The sequence below is a fragment of the Pezoporus occidentalis genome, unplaced genomic scaffold (genome assembly GCF_034315485.1).
Source record: "Pezoporus occidentalis ecotype Australia unplaced genomic scaffold, CSIRO_AGI_Poc_V1 ctg40, whole genome shotgun sequence".
NCBI lineage: Eukaryota > Metazoa > Chordata > Aves > Psittaciformes > Psittacidae > Pezoporus > Pezoporus occidentalis.
In genome coordinates this window covers 3,996,469-4,017,519 of record NW_026915725.1, presented here as the reverse complement: position 1 = coordinate 4,017,519, position 21,051 = coordinate 3,996,469, and the positions used below count along the sequence as shown (strand labels likewise).

The 21,051-nt window shown below is 36.4% G+C and overlaps 1 protein-coding gene across 1 annotated transcript in view; it reads left to right on the top strand.

Moving 5' to 3' along the window:
- The first annotated feature begins 265 nt into the window (after positions 1 to 265).
- MALRD1 (MAM and LDL receptor class A domain containing 1) overlaps positions 266 to 21,051 on the top strand; it is a 245,916-nt gene continuing 225,130 nt past the window's right edge. The window contains exons 1-6 of the mRNA XM_062633694.1: positions 266 to 660; positions 4,769 to 4,906; positions 9,497 to 9,591; positions 9,670 to 9,831; positions 12,250 to 12,343; positions 17,330 to 17,473. Coding sequence (XP_062489678.1) covers positions 498 to 660; positions 4,769 to 4,906; positions 9,497 to 9,591; positions 9,670 to 9,831; positions 12,250 to 12,343; positions 17,330 to 17,473 — 796 coding nt within the window. The 5' untranslated portion in view covers positions 266 to 497. The remainder of the gene's footprint in view (positions 661 to 4,768; positions 4,907 to 9,496; positions 9,592 to 9,669; positions 9,832 to 12,249; positions 12,344 to 17,329; positions 17,474 to 21,051) is intronic.

Here is a 21,051-nt window from a genome sequence, read left to right as displayed (position 1 = left end):
GTCACTTACAATCCCTTTGATAAAAAATCAACTTGGAATTTCTCAGCTGTTTTCTTCATTTGATGTGCAAACTCTTCTGAAGTTTTGTAAGCATTTGCCAAATTCTTATGAGAAAAAAGATATCTTTATGAATGTTGGGCACTTCATAATTCTACTCTAGTTGCTGTTGTTTTCTTATCTATTTGCAGATGATTGGGCAATAAATCCAATTGGTAAGTTAATGATATACAGTTGACTTGCATAGCATGCACCAAAAATTTTAGTCATAAAACAGTGTTATAATTCAGTTAAATATTATCCAAGAACATGCTGGGTTGAAAGTCACAGCTTTGCATAAGCCATACTTCCCATAAGCTGCAGACTTGGAAAGTGAGGTTCTAAAACTGTCTTTCAGAGAGATGTGTATAAACACAGCTTTTTCAAAGACTCTTCATGGCCAGTACTAGACAGTTAAAGTAATTCTTTTCCAACTGAAAGCTTGGATAGTAACATAGCTCATGAACAGATTCATATTACTCTGTACATTATATTGCTTTGCTCTGACAGATACTCAGTCATCTACAGGAAGTGAATGCCAACGTTATAATGGCTCCGCTGCTCCTTCTGTGGAACTGTGTATTATCAACAACCAGTGTGGAGACATCAGCAATGAGAAACAAGGTAAGTCTCGGTGGGCTTCATCACAAATGAGATATGAGAAGTTCCTTTTTTTTTTTTTTTCTTCCCTCCTTGTCATTTGTTTGGTGTTCATTGTTTTTGTGGTTTTTGTTTTTTTTTAAGGCAGTTTTTTCCTGCTTCAGTTGTTTTTGCTTTTTCCTGCTTAATTTTCAATCTCTATACAGAGCAAGTTTTATAAGTCTTCATATGGATGTGGTGTAGTAAAGCAAGCGTTTCCTCATCCTCGCCCACATAAATTCAATGGAGGTTTAACGATTATTATATTTTTTCCTTAATTTTTGGTAAAATTTTCTGCTGAAACTCAAGTTTCATCCAAAATACCTAGACCAAAGTATAAGCAACAACAGCAAATTTTTTTTTTAAGTCTAAAGGGGGGGGGTGAGGGAATTCTTCAGTTCCTGAAATGATAATCCTAGTTCAAACGTTGTCACATTCAGAGGCTATGAATGCAGTTGTTGATGTTTCCCTTAAAGGAAAGACCTGAGCAATGAGAGTGAATTTTAACTGCTAGTGTCTGAGTAAATTTGCGTCAGAAATCTACTTTTTCCAGAATACTGTAACATAAAATTATGCTGAAAATTATTTTGTGTGCATAAAATTATTACAGTGCATAACATAGTCTTGCTCTTTGAGAGTCTTTGTTCTGGAGTGCGAAGAAGATTTCTTAAAAATTCTAACCTTAAAGCTTGCCTGAATTGTTGCACTCACTCTGCAACAGAGGAAGCTACCATATTTGGGGGTGGCTTTAAGGTTTATCTTTCAGTAGGTTGTCTTTAGGTGAGCTTGCATGCATCTGTGCACACTGAAAAATGCTAATTAGAGCATGTTAGTGATCACTGAATTCAGCTGAAATCTGTGAGAAAGAGCAGTAACTTAAATCCAGGTTCCACAAATTACAATTGTGTGCCCAGCTACATGTGTTTTTCTTCTGATTCTATGTTTTATCCAAATATGGTGCAGATACGTTTGTAGTAGGAGTCTAGAGTCAAATCTAGGATACTTCTCCTGTCTGCAAAGTGACAAAAAGAAATTTAAATAGCTGTATTGGATATCAGTATATCTCATAACTTTCTTGTGCTGTACTAAAATATATTAAGTGCCAGTGGCTGGAAATTATACCTGTTGAGTGCCTTGATGTGTGACTAATATGTCTCAGATTAATGTGTATTTTTATTACTACCAAAAGAGATGGTTATGCTATGTTTCACTGCATAGCCTTGAAATCCTCAATGTGCTTATTTTTGATTTTGCTAGAAAGAGCATTTCTCCAGACAGCGTTTTCTGTTATGACTGCAGAATATGCAGCAAGAGATACGTTCTTTCATTACTTTTTATGGAGTCTCTTTACACTTGTTTGTTGAGGGAATGCCGCTATAGATAAATGCTCTTATAGAAGTACAGAAATTAAATGTTGCTCCAAAGACTAGTTTAGAAAAATGAGCCTATGAGCTCTGTGAAAGACCTAAATGCCAAATAATGTTTTATTTGAAGTATGGATGAACATGAGGTGTAGAATTAGGCTCTGAGTGACAGGCTGTAGATGTTGGGGCTGCTTGGGTAATGCTCTGGATTACTCCAGGAGATAAGCTGTCTGTCAGACATAAAGATACAGATCAGGGTGTCAAATTGAAGATTCATCCTGCTGCCACCCACTCCTCTGATTTGGGATCATTGCAAAATTATTTTTCTGCTTGGGTTTCAGCTCTCCAGTCTCATGCTCATGACAGGTCCCTGCTGTTTTCTTTGGGCTGTACTCTGGTTTAAGGAAGTTTCTGCAGTGAAAATATATCAAGTTGAAATTTCAAATGGTGTGTTTATATTGTCATTTTGGACTTCATACGTGGTTGGCTTGCGCTTTACCATAGCGTTAGAAAAGAAGAAAAATAAACCCTACAGTAACTCTAATCTCTGAGCAGCCATTGCAAAATATTCACCAGGGGATGAATGATAACTAAGTGCTCTTAAAAATAGTTTGCTCTCAGAATATCCCAAGCTGAGATTTTATGTGCATACACACTTGAAATAGAACCTTAGACTGTAGTCTGTTTCTGTGCCACTTGGAATTTTTCCATAGTGGTTATTTTAAATATTTGTTTTCTTCACAGGAAATTCTGCAAAAGAATATCTAGAACTTCCCTATCTAGAACACATTTCTTCCTTCTGGCCTTTTGCTCACTAAGCAATGACTTTGTCTTTATAAATCTATCTTTCAGCAAATTTACAGTGTCTGCTTTCAAGCTATATTTTCTGTGAAAATGAATATTGCCTTGGAAAAAAGTTCTGGTTTGGGTTTGTGTGTTTGTTGTTTATTTTTTTTTAATTTTAAACGGCATGGTTTTTGCTATTTGTAAATACTGATTTTAATTTTTTTCAGCTATGAGAAAATTCCTGAGGAAATATTGAAACTGATCTGGTGCATTTCATGTCATATGAAACAGATATACCTCAGATTTGTGTTTGATTTTGATGAGAAAATGACATGCTTTTCAGCCACTTAAAAAGCTAAGAAATAAAAGCCGCAATAAACAGTTGATTGATGAACCAACCTATCTGCACATTAACTTCAGTCTGGAATGGTTATGTGAATTATCTGTTTTCTCCTCTCACCTTATAATTAATAGTTGCAGTAAGTTGATGTGAATATGAAAGCCATGAAATTGAACGTCATATAGCGTGACTATAAATGCTGCAGTAGCAACTTTATTTAAAATGATTAGTGAACTGTGATAATATAGAATAAGTAAAAAGCATTAGCAGGGGCCCAGAGCATGCACCAATTTGAGAAGACCATGAAGGTATTGTAGCTCTCACATCTATCTAGAATCCTGATTAAAAGGCACTTAACCCATTCTCCTCTGCTGTGTAAGAGAAAATGCAGGTGAACTTACAGTTTCCACGCAGTGTGTGAAATGTGGAGACAGTCCCACACACTAGCCATTCTTGGATGAAGTTGTGTCTGCTTAGACATTCAAGGAATGGGGCTGTCCAGCCTCTTAGACACATCTAAGTTCTTTCATTCAGATTGGATGTGATGCAAAAAAGGCTAATAGCGGAGCAGAAACAAACATCTGTCTCTCTCTCCCAGTAAGCAATTCTTCATCAGGTCCCATACTTGCCTCAAATTCCCTGAATGAAGAAGTGCATCAAACTGGGTCCTGTGCCAGAAAGATATGTTCTGCCTCTCTTTTCTAACCTATGCTGCCCTACAGGGGAATGTGCAAGGGAGAGAAGCAGTTCTTCCCCACCATGTTATGTGCACTGGAAGAAACAAGGTCAGAGAAAAAGCAAAGGGCAAGACTATGTTATTCTGAGGGCTTGTTTCAGCTCTTCTCTGAACAGTGTGGTTTCTGCTTTAATGCAGTGGCTTTGTAAAGACAAGGAGCACTGGTAAAATTTGTATGTCAGCTGATGAGAGCCTTTGCCTTTCTGCTATGGGGCCATGGGAGGGGGTGGGTGGTGGTGGTGTCTGGAATTAGGTTTATACTCCAATTTCCTAAAAATGCATATTGTAAAATGGTGAAAAAAACAGCAGTGGAATAAAAAACCCAAACATTTCTGCTATTCAGCTGCTTTTGCTGGTTATTTCTTAGTGTCAAGTCCGTTTTTCTGTGCAAGAGCCCTGGATAAAAAAAGGAGGTACTGAAATTCTTCAACCAATACCTGCAGTATAATTTTAAGAACAGTCTCTGCATACAAACTATGCTAGCTTAGAGTTTCCTACAAGTAGGTAGCTACACATGTATTTGTAAACAAAAAAGCGTATGTTATAGTGATATAATATAAACAGACTAGTTTGTGTTTGGTTTGGCTTGGGGTGGGCGCACTTGGTGGTTTGTTCTGGTGGTGGGTGGTTTAGTTTGTTGGGGGGGGTGTTTGTATTTTTTTTCCCTTTTCTTCAATGTTCATTCTCTTGTCACTGTTCTGCTGCCCTGTTTCTCTTTTTTGTGATTTAAAATTGCTGCTGCTCCTGACTTTTTTAGGAAGCTGTTTGGAGTGTTTCTGGTGTGCTAATTAAATACCAAGTGATGGTGAGAACCTACCCCTTTGCTTCGTTTTTGAGGTTTTGATTGTTTGTTTTGCTTCATTTCAGGTTCCTCCTTTAAGTGTGACTTTGAAAGTGACCTATGCAAAGCTCTTCGTGATTTGAACTCACAGCCTGGATGGATAAGAAGAAATGGCCTATCTAGTATGGGGCCACCATACTCTGACCACAGTGGGAATGACAGTGGTAAGAATCCTCATGTCCTTTGAAGGAACTATGGGTTTTTACAAATTATGTGGGTCTGTATTGCTTATTTACTAATTTCTTGGTAGCTCAGTTGTACTCTGCTGCATGTTTTCTTAGCACCTGTGTCCAGGTTTTTAGGTGGTTGTAATTACATTAACCCAGAATTCCAGGAAAAAAACAGATTGTATTCCAGAAAGCTACTTTTGTTATCATGGGGGAGCCAAGTAATCAGTCATTAACAGTAACGTTTATCTGCCTGAGTGACCTTTGCCTGTTTGGAAGATAAAGGGCAATAATTTGTCTTGATGATTGCAAAGTTTAGAAATTAGTATTGGATCCCCATTTTGAAACTTGTTTTCATCTCTTCTTGGATTGGTGAATCCAAGTGTGCATATCTTTATCTGTAGCTAATATTACTGCTCCAAATACTTTGAGAGAAAATTACTTTGTATCTGTGGATGGGAAGAGCTTCTTTTGAGCCAGCTCCTCTAAATCTTATTACAGTTCCATTTTGCATCAAAGGCTGTCTCTCAACTAAGTAATTAATTGTCCCTGTGTTGTGGTTTAAACCCAGCTGGCAACTAAATACCACGCAGCCACATGCTCACCACCCACTGACTGATATCCAGCTTGGTCCCTCCTGGGTAACTCCTTCCAGTTTGTATACTGGGCATGACGTGCTGTGGTATAAATACCCCTTTGGCTAGTTTGGGTCAGGTGTCCTGACTCTGCTTCCTCCTGGCTTCTTGTGCCCCTCCTCACTGGCAGAGCATAAGACTGAAAAGCCCTTGATCAGGGCAAGAGCTACTTAGCAAATAAAACATTGGTGTGTTATCAGCATTGTTCTTAGACTAAAGCCAAAATGCCAGCTACTAGGAAGAAAATTAACTCTATCCCAGCCAAAACCAGAACATGCTTTTGTTCTCAGACAAAATATGTCCCTTATACTTTTCCAGCTGCCAAGTTTAATTCTGCTTTCCAAAACCTGTTTTGTTCCTTCTGTAACACATGGTTTTCTTCATAAATTTTTAGCTAATTTGAGCCAACTTTTTTAGCTACAGCAAGCACTCTCCTGCTTTCCAAAGCTGTTAAAAGGCTTGTTTACAAGAAAGCAAGGAAGGAGGGAAAGAATTTGATGGAGACCTCTAATAATGCAGTAAAGATGTGAGCTTGTTGAAATAATCTCACAAAACTGTGCAATTCTCTTCTCCACATTTTCCATTATTCTTTTTATCTCTACCCACTCGTTCTCACCTCTCCTGTGTGCAAGATGTGCCTCAACAGGAGGACAAGCACCTGAAGGCAGGCATGCGATGTTGGGGAATGTACAAGAATATGACCTTATGAAGGATGAAAGTATTGTTGTGAGACTGATTAGACTAAGTGTTTTTAATCTCATTCCTAACCTATGATTATCTGAAAGTGTGGAAATCTGTACTGTTCTGAAGCAAGCAATACCTCCTGTTCATTACATAAGCTACCAAAGTTCCATAGAATGATTAATGTAAATTGGTGATTTAAATGTGGAAAACTTGCTTAGAAATCAGAAAAATTAAAATAGCACAGAATTAAAAAAAAAAAAAAAGGAAAAAAATCAGCAAAAACCTCACTGTTCTCATTCCACAGCTGACAATTTTCATCATGGTCTATAATTAGGAAACTTTATGCAATGTGCTTCTAACTTAATTTTTTGCTTGCATATAGCACTTGAGCACATCCTGCTGTGTGTACCTTGCTGCTGAAAATAAGGTTGCTCTTAAATAAATGTTGATTTAAGATGATACTGGCATAAAAATTTGAGTTAACTACCAAACCCTTTTTATAAACACAAGCTCTATTTCAAGTATGTAAGATGTGAAACAGTATTTTTAAAATAATAACAGCTGTTCTCATCAAGTAGCAGATAAGAGATAAATACTATGGAATAAAATATATAGCAAACTCTTGGGTAGAATCAAAATTAGCTAACTAGACAACAGTCTAACTGTAGTTGTAGTTTCTAGGGTTTCTGTTTGGTTGGTAGTATACACCATATCAGAATGTAGCAAAGACCTGAAAGATATTCTTGCTTATAAGCAATAAAATAAGTTACCCTTATCCTGTGAAGAACTGGTAGGGAGGGGAAAATTTAATTTATGCAGACACCTAAAGCCAGCAAAACCATCAACTTGCAAGTGTTTGTTACAGAGGAAGCAAACAGTTCAGCCACCTCTATCATCCCATTAACTTTTTTTGGGAGTTCAGACACCATTGTACCTTCCAGGTCAGAATTGTGTGGTAGACATATTAATCTAAGTTATTTTGATCAGTTAATAGAAGGCTTGAATACTTTTACCTATTCAGCTTTTTTAAGAGGCTGTGTACTCAGATTGTGAACTGAATGGCTAAGGAGATTTAAATGTATTTGGTTATTTTGTTTTTCCACCTAGAGAATGGCTAAACTGTACTCTCATTTTCTGAATGCTGGCTCTAGCCACCTAGGAAATATTTATGTTCTTATGGCAGCTATTCAAGTTTTCCCACTGCTGGTGACTCAACAGACTGTGTAATCAGTTTTATGTTGGTTCCTGCTTAAAAACCAAATTATATTGTATGGTGACAACTGAGCAGATTATACTCTTATGGCAGAGTATTAAAGGGAAGAGTTCCTGCCATCAGGATAATGCACACACATAAGCAGAAGAGCAAAGATCACTTGCTAGATGTAAACCCTTTGATTTATATAATCATTTACTCAAACCCAACAAGATTGTTTAGCTCTTTCTCTTCTCATGGTTCTTTTAGCTGAAAATGTAGTTGAACGGAATAGTGGTTTTAAAGACCACTTAAAAAAAAACCCAACAAACGAACAACAAAACTAAACACAAAACAAAACATAACAGCTTTGAATTAGTAAAACCAGGTTACGTATGCAGAGGTTTAACGTAAAATCACTGTTCAAGGAGTTTCTTAAAGTTACTATCTCTGCTCTATCTATGTAAGACTTAAAATTCCTGTGGCAGGTGAAATCTGACCTTGTTTGAATTTTACATATTTATCTTTAGGGAACTAAAAAAAAAAGTTCAATATTTATGGAAGCTGGAACCCACTGAAACACACTGAAGTCAGGGAGTACCAAGCCATCTATTGTGGGTAGGAAGAATATCCTTGCAGCTGGCAGGCTCTGAAAATGTTGCATGAACAGTCAGGAAAGGCCTAAAACAGCAGGAGCATGTCCAGTGATCTGATTAGCAAGATGCAGAATGCTCTTCTGTGGGAGATAGCTCAACTGGGTCCAGCACTGAACTAGTCTTATGTGCCTTTGTCAACTACTTCCCAGTTCTGTGCAAAGACGAGAGGTCAGGGTGGGCACAGTTTCATAAATGAAGTATTCAGATGTTTTTACATGTCCTCTGATACTTGGTTTCTGCAATAATCTTTGCTTTTAGGACTTTACTGTTATTACTATTATTATTCCTTCAATCCAACTTAGCTTTTCTTCTCCTTCATCTGTCTGCTTTCACTCACATAATAATGTCACGTCAGAGGACAACAGGACAACAGTTTCTAAAAAAAAAATCAAAACAAAACAAATAAACAACCCTCTCAAAAAAAAAAAAAAACCCAAACCCCAAAGCAAAACCCTCAAACAAAAAAGGAAAAAAACCCAAAGCCCAAAAAACCCACAAAACACAAAACCCCAGGCTGAGCCTTTTTTTTATGATCTATATTATTTACCCCCTTGCATCGTTTAACATCTAACATCTCCAAAATCTTCATGTTCAGGAAGAGAAAAATTTTGACTAGCAGTATTTGAAATCTTAAAATATTTGATAGCCTAAAATAGGGTGGTTGCCGTCTATCTTTTGGAAGATCTGAAACAATATTTTCAGGAAGGGACACAATCAGTCAATAGGCATAGCAACAAGCATATTTCACTAGCTTGTTCAGCTGTTACATTTCCAAGTAAGGCAAAGCTTTGACTTAGACTTGTTTTCTGTAAATGGAAAGATAATGGTATGTTTAATGCTAGTGAGGAGATTCAGGAGACAATTCTTCATGTTTGGAGAGTATGCAGGGGTGCCACAACCTATTCTTTGCAATGAGGCAATTTTCTGAGCAGCCAAAAATCTGACATATCTCCTGTGAAACAGAACACCATTAACACTATAACCTCCTCTCCCATCTTCCACCACTTCCTTAGAGCCTTGAAGTGTTGTAATAAATCTGCATTGTTTGTCAAAACAGTTTGTTTTTTGGGCATGGAGTATCCGATCTACTCAGTAATTGGAGTGTAGGCGCTTTGATCAGCTTCCTGAGTCTGTCTTACTTTGTCACAAAAGTTTGCACTTAGTGAGTGTTCAAGCCATCAGTACATGAAATGTTTTGGAACCCTACTTGACATTTCTTCAGGAATGCGGAACAATACTATCTCAATATTTAAAATGAACAAAAGCTTGGCACACGAATAGCTACAAGTGTCATATGAATCTTTTCTGGGGAAAAACTGTTTTTTCAGTTATTAATTTATAGCCACTTTTTGTTTTACTGTTATATTTTACATAACTTTTCTCAAAACTTCTAAGATTGCTTTTTTATTCTTTTTAATAGCTTATTTCCTCTCATTGTCCTCTGAAACACGATCCTCTTCTGCAACTTTAAGGACCAATGTTTTCCTTCCAACTAATGAAGAACATTTTTGCCAGGTATTTCAATGCATAGTCCTTTAATGTCATTGTTTGTCACAGTTCTTCACTAGGATAATTGGACCTTTTTTGTCCTAGGTTACATTTCATTACTGGATCAGCCAAATGAATGGAACATTGATGGTGGGGCTTCAGAAGCACTCTGAAGATACTATTACAAATATCTGGCAAGTTTCGGGAGAACTGCAAAATCAGTGGAAAGCAAATACCATCACAATCAATAGCACTGAAAAGTATGAGGTTGGTAAATTGAGATCACTGTAAATTGCACTTGTTAGATGGTTTCTAAATCATGGAGCTTCTAATAATTCAAACCTAAATATTTGTAAACGGAGTGCATTGTCATGAGGTAAAAGGGAGGTAAGCCATTTGGGAGTTCATAGTTGCCATTAACAAATACTGCTGCTTCTTTTCTCTTGGTGTGGTAAAACTAATTACAAACCTTGCTTAAACTGTGCATGCATACTAAATCATCTGTCTCACTGCACCGTAAACTATCTACTTGCCAATAGAGGTGATATACTTGGGGTCCCTACTTTCAATACAGTATTCCCTTAGATGAGATCTAACTGTACCAATAAATTCAAGATTTAATTTAGGAAGGAAATACCATTCTACACGGTAACATACTGTTCACATCTCGCACATGTGACATGCTTCAGATGACAAATGTTTCACTTTATCTACTCATCGTAGCTTTGAACCTTGATCAGGGAACACATGCATTTGATTTTATTTCACTTAAAGCTGCTGGAAAGCCATGCAAGTGTCACAGTCTGCTTACTTCTATGTTTTTACATGTGCTTTTACATAAAACATTAGCATAATAAATGTAATTTAGGGCTATAATATTGCGGATGATGTATACTTGCTATTACACATAACACTGGAGGGAAATTGGGGAGGACAGAAGAAAATCAAAGGCATTTCCTCCTATAGAAGTTATTGTGAAAAGCACACAAACCTGAAGGCATGAGAACACAACCTCATTCAATAAACATGTGAGTAACATAAATTCTTGACTTGCAAAGGTAATGTTGGTCCACAGCATCCAACAAGATCTGGATTTTTGAAGTAATATTTGCCTGTTCAACCTTGGTTGAAAGTGTTTGTCATGAAATGCCTGTACCTAACTCAATACAAGTATTGATGTCGCTACTTGTCAATAACTTGCCTCTGCCTGATATGAATGTATGTATTGCAATCTGAGATTGTATTGGAATGGGTTACTTCTAGATCTATTTTTTCATCCTTCATGTTTAGAAAATTGAGAGAGTCTAGGAATGGTTAATATAATATGGTATTGTCTTCCATGAAATTGCTGGATCAAATTCTAATTGTATTATTGCTTTCAAACCTTGTTATCCTTTGGCCTGTATAAAGTGAGCTGATGGGTACAGTCCAGCTTTAAAGGGGCATGTGTCAAACTTACTGCAGTAATCATTACAATTGGCCAAAGAAATGTAGCTGGGCACCTTCTGAAACCTAGAACCTGAAGCTGAGCAGGCTTTCTTTGGCTGCTCGTTTTTCCTTCAGGGACAACTTGCAAGATGCTGTTCATACAAGTGAATGCACTTTACTTGCCCTTTTGCACTTGTTCTTTTAATATGACAAGATCTTTAGCCCACTGGGCTACCTGTGGCATTTTTCAAGATAACATTTTGATGATTAATGTTTGCATGGAAGAAAATGAACAGGAAAAAAAAGTGTTTTCAGGTGTAGACATTTTGAGATAGGGTGCTTGAATACTTTTGTCAGTTTTGCAAGCACAGTTGAAGAGAGATTTTATTTAAAATCAACCTCTGCTGCTTATTTTCTTTGCTGATTTTGATGTTGCCGATTTAATACTTTTGTCTCCCTACTTAAGAAAAAAAAAGAGGTCTTGATTATCTACATGAGAGAGGGTATTTAGTTTTGGCTTTCAAAAATCTCCATGTGTAGAGAATTCTGAAATGCAAAGATTACCACTGTTTTAATTACTCAATACATGGCAAGCTCAGTATATCTGATTTGGCTGGGTTTTGGAGAACTGTGGTTGGCCAGTCTCCTTCACCATCACTGCAGAAAAATTGTGGTGCTTTCTGCATTCACAAATATAGATTGAAATCTGCCCTCAAGATAGCAATATGAAATATTTGTGACTTTGTGTATATAGAAGACTTTGTTAGGGAAAAAGAAATAGCTGTTGTAACATTAGAGCAGAATAACAGTTGACTACTCCTTGTGGTTTGTTTCATCAAAAACTTGATGAAAGGCCTCTGACTAATGGTGCTTGCTGCTCTGACTTGGTTCAGGTCTCTGATCAATTCTGCAAACCACCAGAAAAGGTTCATATTTCCAGTCTTTGGTGGAATAATGGCTTGATAAAACACAATCTCTTGTGTTAACTGCAGGATTTTTTTTCTTTGATTTTAATTCATTATTGCTGTTTACAGATCTTTCCTGTTAAATGCTATTTCACACTCGAGTTGGATGATTAGACTATGTATCTGTGCTGACAAGTTAGAATGGTAATCCTACAGAATTGCTGAGTGATTTCAGTTCTCATATTTCTATCAAACTATGGACTAGACTGGCATATCTTGGAAGGCTGTCTTTTCTCTTGTCTGTGGCACTGATGAAAGCCATTTCCTGTTGATTTGCTGTTCATCTCTGCAGGTTATCTTTTGGGGGATGGTGGAGACCCAGCGACAAGATGAAACTGTTGCCATTGATGATATCACTTTCAGTGAAGGCTGCTCTCTGGAGTGTGGTAAGAACACCTGGTTTTCAGAATTCAGATCATTTTACTTTGTCTTTCACTTGGATTAGAAGAGAAAATACAAAGTAAAACCTTTTGGCATTCAAAGGTTTTCTTAACTCTGTTTTTATCTGGGTCATTTTCTTTCCCCTAAACCATCATCTGTCTTATTGCATCTAAACACAAATTATGACAATAAATGCCTTAAGAAATCTGGTACAGTATAAATGTAAATTCCTGCAGCAAGGAGAGCTCAAAGGCCTAAGTGGGCAAAAGAGATCTGCTAGTTTTGGCCAACTTATGTTCAGCCAGCTAAGGAAAAGTTTTGGGACTGACTTTAGGGAGATTCCCAACAAATTTGTACCTATCTTTTAAAATGTGTGAGACTCCTGGTCTTCAGCTATGAGGTGGGTAGTGTGGCTATTTTGTTCTGCTCTACTGTTTGAAGATATGTAATGTCAGACTAGTCAGCTCGGCAGCCAGACCATCTCTGTATGTAGGGGTTCTCTCACAAAACATTTCCTATTTATCTTTTCAACCCAATGTGTTTTCATGGGAAAGGAATGCTACCTATCCCAGCATAAACTAGATTGCTTGTTTCTCTGCATTACACAAGGAGATTGCACTGTGGCACCCATCCTCAGGTGCATTGAGTCCTGTTTCAAAGTGACTCTTTTGTTTTCCTGCTTTGAAGTCTTACCACAGGCACTGTGGGTTCAGTCTTAAATTTAGCTTGAGGTATGTAATGCAGTGTTTGATACACATCAAGCTAGGTTACATGATTCATTTTTATGTGTTGTGGTCTAAAATAAAGCTCTTCAGGTTTCCCAGTAGGAGAAACTGTTGGTAGTAGAGGCACTTTTTTTTTAACATATGAGAGTGTTGAACTTAATGTAGGCAGATGACAGTAAGAGCAAACCTTAGTGTAATGATTCAGGCAGGCATACATATTTATTTCAAAGGGGATATATATTGGGGAACTGAAGTTTTAGGTAACTAAACTTGGTCATGTAAGTTTCTCCAATCAAAGTATCAACTTTCTTTCAGTGGAGAAATATAGAAGCAAATGTTTTATACCTATTTTCATGAAAATGCCTACCTTGATTTTCTACTTTGGAGATGTTTTCTGGCAGTACTACTTAAATGAGCAAGGATGCTAATTTAAAACTTTGGGCATATTTGTCTATGAGCAAGTATAAGTTTGCAATATGCCTCCTTTGAGAAAATTATTCCAGCAACCTGTATAATTGCTTAAGCAGTTCCTGCAGGAGTATAAAAATCCCTCTGTGCAAAATGTACAGGGTTTTTCTCACAAAGCGTTTTTAAAGCAAACAAAAAATGGGGAACAAAATCAGCTAAAAGGCTGAAAGAGCTGGGGGAAAAAGAAATGGGGGGAAAAATTGAAACAGAAACTAGGTGTACTTATGAGAACTTACAAATCTAGGTGTTAATCTTCTCATACATGGCAACTGTTGGACTACTGCCTGTATTGTGACATACAGATTTAGCTGCTGCACTGTTAGGAAGAAGTTCTTTACTGTGAGGGTGGGGAGACACTGCAACAGGTTGCCCTGAGAAGTTTTGGATCCCCCAGCCCTGGAGCTGGTTCGTTCCAACCCAGACTGTCCTATCATCGTTAAGTACCTCAGGTATATTCTAATAAGAACCAGTTCTTATCCTGTTCCTCCCTATAGGGAAAAGTCAGCTTCATTAGGGGACATCTAAATTGTTCACAGTAGCCAAAAACAGGGTCAAAGGATCTTAATTTTATGCCTGAAAGAGGAAGTTCACTGATTTTTTTTTTTTCAATAATTAAAACAAAAGGTCAGATAAATGGCTGCTTGAATTTGAAATCTTGTCTAGTCCTTATGTGATGTATGTATAAGAAGACTTTAAATGAAGATCACGTTAATTGCATGGAATTTGTAGTTAAAATTTGCATTTTTAATGTACCCTTCATTTACCCAGTGTAAATGCATGTAAGAAATGACCTGCGCATTCATATTCATTAGTATGACTGCTTTGGTTTTAGGTCACGAGTAAAACAGCTTAAGTATTTTTGCTTTCAGGACTTTCTTGATACAAATTGTGGTGGCTAAATATAACTGTAATTTTGTTAAGTTTTAAGTTATTTCTTCCCATTTATCCCTTCCTTGTCTCCTAAACTGCCAGCCTTCAGTGTCTTGTCCGGTTTTGCTAGACAGTAAACTTTATCTGTTAAAAAACTACCCAACAAACTAAAACCTTATCTTCAGTATAGCAATTGAAGATACTCTACAGTTTTTAATTTTCCCAACAGCTGTCAAATTGTTTCATTTATCACTCAAAACCACCACAGCTTTTTATTAAATAAGAATACTATATCTGTCAAATAGAAAATGTTCAAGGTATGCTCTAAACCATATGTAACACAAAATATCCTTTAATTATACCCTTAGTAGACCTATTCAAAGGCTTGATAGTCTTATTCAAGTGTCTGATTGCCCTGCAGAACTCCCTCTTGACTTCTGATTAATTGTATATGTGAAGAACCTCACTACTTGTTGTTCTGATCTTGCCATAAGGGTGAAAGCAGAGATCCCCAAGTCATGAGAGTGGAATGCTAGCAGGTGGAATGAGGTTTTTTTTGTCCTCCTTAAGTGACTTGTAATGAAAAATGGTATGCCTTCTCTGCAAAGTTGCTTTATTTATTTATTATTTTTTTTAACTAGAGTGATCATACATGTATTACTTGCAATGTATAAATTTTGACAAAAGTCCAGTATAAAGATTCAACTGAAAAAAAATCTCAAATGTAATTCTGTAGTTAATTGTAATTATGCAAAGATGTAGCCTTTAATATCACAGGTGCAGAACCAAAATACTAATCTTACTGTTGTCTGACATGCTGTAGAATTAAGAGCTGGAAAATGGGAATTTTGTCCCAAGAGACTGAGATATTGACAAAACAAACAAACAAACAAACAACATCAGAAATATTTACAATTATATTAGGAAACTCAGAATAAACCAAAATGTTTTGTTTCAATAATTAAAAAGCATTAAAAGAGCTTTATTCCTTCTGAGTGTATTGGTATTTTCAGATGCTGACAAAATCTGTCCTTTTCTAGACTGTTTTAGAATTTCTAACTTTTCATGGGAAATAAGGTTTTCTCAAGCTCTTCTCACTTAATACACACAGTTTGGAAAGAAGTGCACACGTTCACGCAACACTGGAGAAAGGGATAAAGGAGAGGTTAGTAGCATCAGCTACAGGACATTTCACTGAGATGTTAGTTATGTGAATAACGCAGTAACTCTGAGATGCAGTAAGCAGTAATGTTTGTGTATATTGATACCAAATTTTTAGTTAGGAATCTCCATATTTTCTGAGATACCTTCAATGATATTTATTTTTTTTATAACCAGAAGATTGCCTTTTCCCTGCAATAATATTAGGAAATGGAATTTCCATTATCACAGAGCAATGGGCTTGAATACTTCCAGGGATGGGGTATCCATAACTTGTCTGGGCAGCCTGTGCCAGTGGCTCACCACACTCTCAATAAAAATAAATAAAAAAAAAAAATAATCTTCATATGCAATCTAAATATATCTTCTTTCAATTTAAACTCATTGTCTCTTGTCCTGTCACTATAGACCTTGATAAAAAGTCTATCTTTCTTACAGGCCCCCTTTAAGTAATTGAAAAGCCACAACATTTCCCTGGAGCCTTTTCCAGGCTGAACAAACCCAACTCTCCCAGCTTTTCTTCAAGGGGAGGTGCTCCAGCCATCTAATTTTTGTGGCTCTCCTCTAATGCACTCTAATAGGTCCACTTCTTTTCTTATGTTACCCAGAGCTGGATGTAGTATGTCAAGTGGGGTGTTAAGAGAGCAGGGTAGAGGTGAAGAACCTGTTGACTTCCCGGCTATACTTCTTTTGATGCAGCTAAGGATGTGATTGGATTTTTGGGCTTCAAGTGCAACTTGCTGACGCATGTCCAATTTTTTAACCCACCTTCCCCAAGTCCTTCTCTGAAGGGCTGTTTTTGATCAGTTAGTAGTGGCGATTCCCTGACCCAGGTACAAGATTTTGAACTTGGCATTGTTGAACTTCATGAGGTTTATATGGGCCCAGTACTCAAGTCTGTCAAGGTCCATCTGGATGCCATCTCTTCCCTCTAGCATATCAACTGCACCACTCAGCTTGGTGTAATCTGCAGACTTCCTGAGGGTACACTCAATTCTACTATCTATGTATAATGAAGATATTTAATAGTGTTCCTCAAGGGTCCCCATATGGACCCTGGGGAATGCCACTCATTAATGGTTTCCAAATAGATGTTCAGCAATTTACTGTAACAGTTTAGACCATTGGATGAACATCCATCCAATTCCTTATCCATATCTCTAATTGGAAGTAAGAATGTTGAGGGAGACTGTATCAGAGACCTTCTAGAAGTTCAGTTAGATGACATCCATATCTTTTCTGTTGTCCACTGATGCAATGACTCCATTGTAGAAGGTCAATAGATTAGACAGGTATGATTTGCCTTTAAAAAGTTCTTGAAAATATCTGGTGATGTATTCTGAAACCTTTTGGTTCTGGAAAGAAGCATTCTGTTGCAAATATTATGTAGATGATGCTGAGTTTAACCTCTCAGAAGTGATTTTTCTGTAGCTATCATCTAGAAAAGTAAACAGGTATTTCTTGTTATTACATGTAATTTTTATGTTCCCTGGCAACTATCTCCATGGAAGTGAATTCATGAAGGTTGCATAGACTGGCTGACATAAATAACATTCTATTGCTCTGAAAGAAGCATCCTTCTTTAAGGAATGATTATTTTTTAAAATAATATCATTAATGATGGCAACCTGAAATACAAGACAGCACTCAGTGATGGTTTTGAAGTAACTAGAGACAGAAATGTTGTCAATTAGTTTAATAAGCAAACGTTTGTAATAGGAAGTAGTCTCATAGATAATGACTTCTTAAGAAGCGATTGTCTTTTAGCACTGCAGACTTCCAGTTTTAAGCTCAGTGTATGTGAATGGCATTCAGATCAGCTGGCTGAGCCTGCTGTGTGGGCACAACTGCAAGCCGGGCACAAGATTTTCTCCTGTTCCTTCCCGAAAGATTGGAGCAACAATACTGAAGGTGAGAAATTTAAGTTAATGCACAATCACTAGCTGTAGTGAAGAATATGGTGCTTTTTCAGATAAGATGGTGACCCAATATAGAAACAGAACAAAACCATGAAATGTAATTGTATGTATTTTGTACTTAAATTATGCTTTGCTTTGACCACAGTAAGGGCACTGTGAACACATGCTGGTAAAACATGAAAGATTTGAATCTAAGAATCCCCATATAAATCCCAACTACTACTTGATTTATTCTCCAGTTAATTCTTTGTATGAGAACTATATTAAATTAAAGTGAAATTAAATCAAATCCATCTGAGCTTTTGGCTTTGGCACTTGGCAGTTTTACTTGTGTAGTAGTAGTAGAATATTTGAGCATCCAGTCAGAAATTTCACTTTAAAATTTTAATTTGGGAAGATGAGGAAAAACATTTGACATACAAAATAGTTTATTACTCCTAAAAACAATAAAATTAGTCCAGTTACAATTTTCAGAAGTAAAGAGCAGCTCTTGGTTTTGAAGTCATTGGGTACTGCTTGTCTATAGGTTCATAAGAGACTTTTCTATCCATTAAGCTTTCAAAAACCTAAGTGTTGTAATGTTAAATGGAATCTCCTTGCCAGCTAAGTGTTTGGCTTATCTACTGAGACTGCCTTTGAAGGGGTTAAGTAGCACTAGTTGTAATAGTATAATTTGTGATGTAGTGTTGAAGAATTGACAGCAAGGCGATTACTGCCTGAACTTTGAGCCCACAGAAGTGGAGTACATGTCATTGACAGCAGGACAATGAATGCTTAGATATTGTTTTCATTTTAGAAAGACTTTTAAAATACATTTTAGTATACATTTCAACATACTGTAATAAGCCAAATTATAATGAAATAACAGGAAAGGTGATTGAGTATATACACTCAAGATGAATTTTTGCATGTTAACATTTATGTACAGCAAAGAGCATATAGACTGGTAACTAGATTTATTTTTTCTCTCATCTTAAAACAAAACAAAAAAAAGACACATCACCTTTCAATTTCCACTGGGATATCTAACAAAAATGGAACTTCTCATTTGATGCCTCCCTGAAGCATGTTGTATCAATGTCATACCTTAAAATCATATCTCAAGGACTAGTAATGAGTATATATTTACCTTTTATGACAATATTGTCATAAAAGGACAGGAAAGATACTGAAATTTTGTAAGTGGCTTTTAGAGGACCAGGTCACAAGCAATGTCTGTTGAAATAGACCACACTTTAAAGTATCTGTTGTATTGGTGCTTGGGCATTAAATATGCACCGTTAGCTGAGTAAGCTGAACACATAATGCAAACAACTGCTTGGGAACATTCCCTGTGTTTCTGTGTCATAAAGGAAAAAAAGATAATGTGAGAAGATGTAAGTGTCAACACATGGAATTTAATCATTAACATTAGAATGTACTGAAAAATCTGAACTATGATTGCTCATCTCTAAATATAGTCAGTATTTCTATACATGCAGATTTGTTGAGGCATAACTGAAGAAGCTGAATATTAAGTAAATTATAAAAATTAAAGAAATGGTATGCAAACTGAAAAAATGCCACGCTTGGAGGTTCAAACTTACAATGCAAATAGAGCTTGATAAAGGTTTATTTTCTGATTTTGATCAAACCTTTCATTACTATAAATAGAAGAGAGGTAAGAAACTAAATTATAAAGCTGAGGTCTAGACAACTATATTTATAAAGAAAGGATTGCTTATAGGCTTTGCATAATCCTCTTTTCCTAGTATTCTTAAATTTAATAAATACTTTCTGTTCTCGGCGATCTTTGTTATTTTATTGCTTTTCTCCAGTGTTGTATTATAGGAACTTCCTCTATAACTTTTCTTTCTAATTTCTCTAGTGTCGAAAGTTTTTACAGAGGTTTTATATTCCTCTGCAATACTGTTCATAAAATATTTTGCTGTTGCTCTTTTCTTTATTGATCTTTCCAGCATGCTGTATAATTTCCATAGTTCATTCTTAAATTGGATTAATCTGGTTTCTTAGATCTGGGGTAACAGTTCTTTAATGAGAAACTAATGAAACCAAAGTTCTGCATAATAAAAAGAAAGATTATGAGATACAAAAATAAATCAAAGGAAGTGCCATGCTTTTAAACCCAACATTTCAGATAACTAATGATAAAAATCTCTCTTTTAACTTGAAAACCCAGACAAATCATTAATTATGTGATCCTATTACATTACTCTTTTTCCCTCCTTCCCCAATCTGTCTTCTCCCACCCAGCATTTCATCCATGACTTCTGAGTTCATGAAAATTCACCTTTGAAGAGTAAAAATAGTGGCAGTTCAGATTTGACCTCTTCCTTCCTCAGGATGGTTAAGCAGGAAAGTTGTAGAGGATTGGTTCAGAGACTGAACAGCTCTCAGCTGGGGTAGAAAACTTGACAGAAAAGGAGAGGTCTCACTTTTAACTGAAGCCTCAGTTGTTACTCTAAAACTAGTAGCATAGATGCAAAGTTGTGTAGTTTGTGAAATAAAAAACATGGATTAAAGCAGAAGGACTTTCAAAATATGTGAGTCAGAAAATTATTAAGATGGAGCCAATCAGAAAAATACTTACAGGCTTTGAGACAGCCATGAATTTATTGGTTTTTCTGGGATTACTGTTCTACTTATAAAAACGTGCGGAAGTTTGGCACTTCAGTGAATGAAGGAAGTAGTGAAAATTCAAGTGAAAAGGATATAAAAAAGATCAGAGCATAAACACAGTAATATGCTATGCATTGTACTGGACTGAGGGAAATTCAGGCCTTAGAGAAGAGCTGAAAAGTTTTGTAAAAAAATTCCTAATGCAGTTAACATTTAGAAATTTAAAAAAAAATCCTCTGGAAGAGGGGAAATAACTACTTTAGCATAGTTCATTGCCTGTCCAGTTAAATTGGTGTGATTTTTACTTTTACAGGCCATGGACATGAGGGGGGAAAAAAAACAATAATAAGCCCTCCAGTATTTTTAAGACAGGAGTTTCTGAGGCTTACTCTTAGAAATGAAGACACTAATTTTTCTCAGAAGCATTCGTAACACTTGCAGAAAACATATTCCTTGAAGAACTGCCAGTATCCCTTGTGGATACACTGTCATTCTGGATATTTCATAGAAATTTTATCTAGTGCTATTCATTTGCTCTCTTGTCTGAAAACAATGTTGACTCCCTTTTGCTCTGTTTTTAAAAATTCAGGAATTTAAACTGAGAGAGGGAAAAAAATGTTAATTACTGTTAGGCTCTCGAAAAAAAAGGTCAGTTTTATAATGGCAACAAAGGATTCTGAAACTAGACAAAGAACCTCCAGTGTAAATTTTAATGTTGATGCACGTTTCTCTTCTGCATAAGGCAGTAGTAACAGAAAGGTAGATGCCTCGTTGATCTCTGTCAAACAGAATGATGGCTTAAATCTATAATGTTCCTTTATATCCATGTTAGCAGTTGTGGCATGAAATTATAAACCTAATTCCAAAGAAATGGAATGTGTGAGGTGTCCCTGCCCATGGCAGGGGGTTGGAACTAGATGATCTTAAGGTCCTTTCCAACCCTAAATATTC